General features: G+C 45.1%; 1 protein-coding gene across 1 annotated transcript; it reads right to left on the reverse strand.

Moving 5' to 3' along the window:
- Positions 1-1068: 1068 nt before the first annotated feature.
- Positions 1069-1386, reverse strand: KCNE3 (potassium voltage-gated channel subfamily E regulatory subunit 3; the record flags this gene model as incomplete). The annotated part of the gene is made up of 1 exon (XM_080715229.1): positions 1069-1386. One exon carries the CDS (start codon positions 1384-1386, stop codon positions 1069-1071), a length of 318 nt encoding a protein of 105 aa, XP_080571355.1.
- Between the last annotated feature and the right edge of the window lie 242 nt (positions 1387-1628).

A 1628-nucleotide genomic window follows, 5' to 3' on the forward strand; every position in this document is an offset into this window, starting at 1 on the left:
GAGAAAGAACCCGAGACAGGTATTCAGCTTAAGGTAGGTCTCACATGAGTGGTGAGCGTGGGGCCGGTTCTGCTGCTGGACCATGTGCTTGCTTTGCGTGCTGCTTCTTTTAATATGATAATCTTCTAGGTGTGATAGTAATCTTCAAGAAGCAGATTCCAACTTTTTATCAGAAAATGTCTCATTGAATTCAGTCAAAGCAGAAGAGACTGCTTTGGAAGTAGTGAAGTCCCCAGGACTGGAGACAGGGGCTCAGTGATATGGCACAAGAGGCACAGAAACCATAGAGCCAAGGGCTTTGCACTTGCACAGGCTTCTTAAGGGCCTGGGGTGGCCCCAGCAGCATGTTAACATGTTGGTACATTGTCATTATATTTGCACAGGTAAGCTATTTCTGAATTCTTTTTCTTAAAGAGAACCCTCAGAATTGTATAGGTATCAGGCCTGGATCCATTCCTATGTGGCGGAAGTGGAGGCAAGGAGACCAGAGCTCCTGGGTTCTACCCATGGCACCACTTTTACAAATGGGCAGCCTGGCACCTGCCCTGCTTTCTGTGCAGGAGAGGTAAAACCACAAATGTTAAAGACATTAAAAAACATAAAATGCAAACAACTACAAATAAGTAACTTTACTCAGATTTTCTATCTTTGAAATGAGATAATCATCACTGCTTCTTATGGTTGAAGATAATGCATTAAAAAAAAAGTGTCCCCAGAGTTTCTTCTGTTTCATTTCCCTGTGTTACAACTTCTTCCTTTAGTCCCCAGTCCTCCTATACTTCAGCCACTGCATCAGTCCAGTCATTGATCATTATCTTTTTGTACTTTTATGTTTTGTTCATGGGCTCCCATTGTTTATAAAGTCAGTCTTTTCCTGGAAAAAGTCTTGTCCACATGGCCCAGGTCTGCCAGCCCCTCCTATCCCACCCTGATGATGACCTCTCTTAGCTCTCTTCCTCGTTGTCTTACAGATAGAGACACTGTGGTGTGGTCCATAGCTGAGTTCTGGGGACTCCAGAAAACAATCCTCAGGTGTCTTAATCTTCTACCATCTCCAGCCACCTCATGTCAGATCATAGACACACGGTTCTTGATGTACACATGATATGGGTCACTACGCTTGTCCACTTTGCGGGAACGGGTATATCCCAGGATGAGGCTGCCCACAGTGACAGCAAACAGGAACATGACAAAGAGAATATACATGTAGGAGTTGTCATCACGGCCAGGGCGGTTGATCCGCGGCTCCTTGGTCTGGTTGTCTGGTCCAGGTCCTGGCCCTGGTCCTGGCTGACAAAGCAAGTTGCTATGAAGAGTGGCATTTAGAGCCTTTAGCACAGCATGCAGGCTCTCATACCAAGTCTCAGTCCTGTTAGTAATCTCCATAGCAACAGAAATTGAGGCTAGAGACGAATCCGAGGATGCTCTATGGTGAGAGAAGAGGGAGGGAATGGCTTCAGTTACCTGCAGTTTGAATGCTCTCCCCCACTCTTCAAACCCCAGATAGAAATCCAATCTCATAGTGTATTCTCATTATTTGTTCATTTGCTACTGTCTTTACTAGACCACAGATGAATGAAGGCAGGAGCTGTATCTTTTTATACACTGCTACATATAAGCACTTGTGG

This window comes from Muscardinus avellanarius (genome assembly GCF_963383645.1).
Source record: "Muscardinus avellanarius genome assembly, chromosome: 1".
Lineage (NCBI taxonomy): Eukaryota > Metazoa > Chordata > Mammalia > Rodentia > Gliridae > Muscardinus > Muscardinus avellanarius.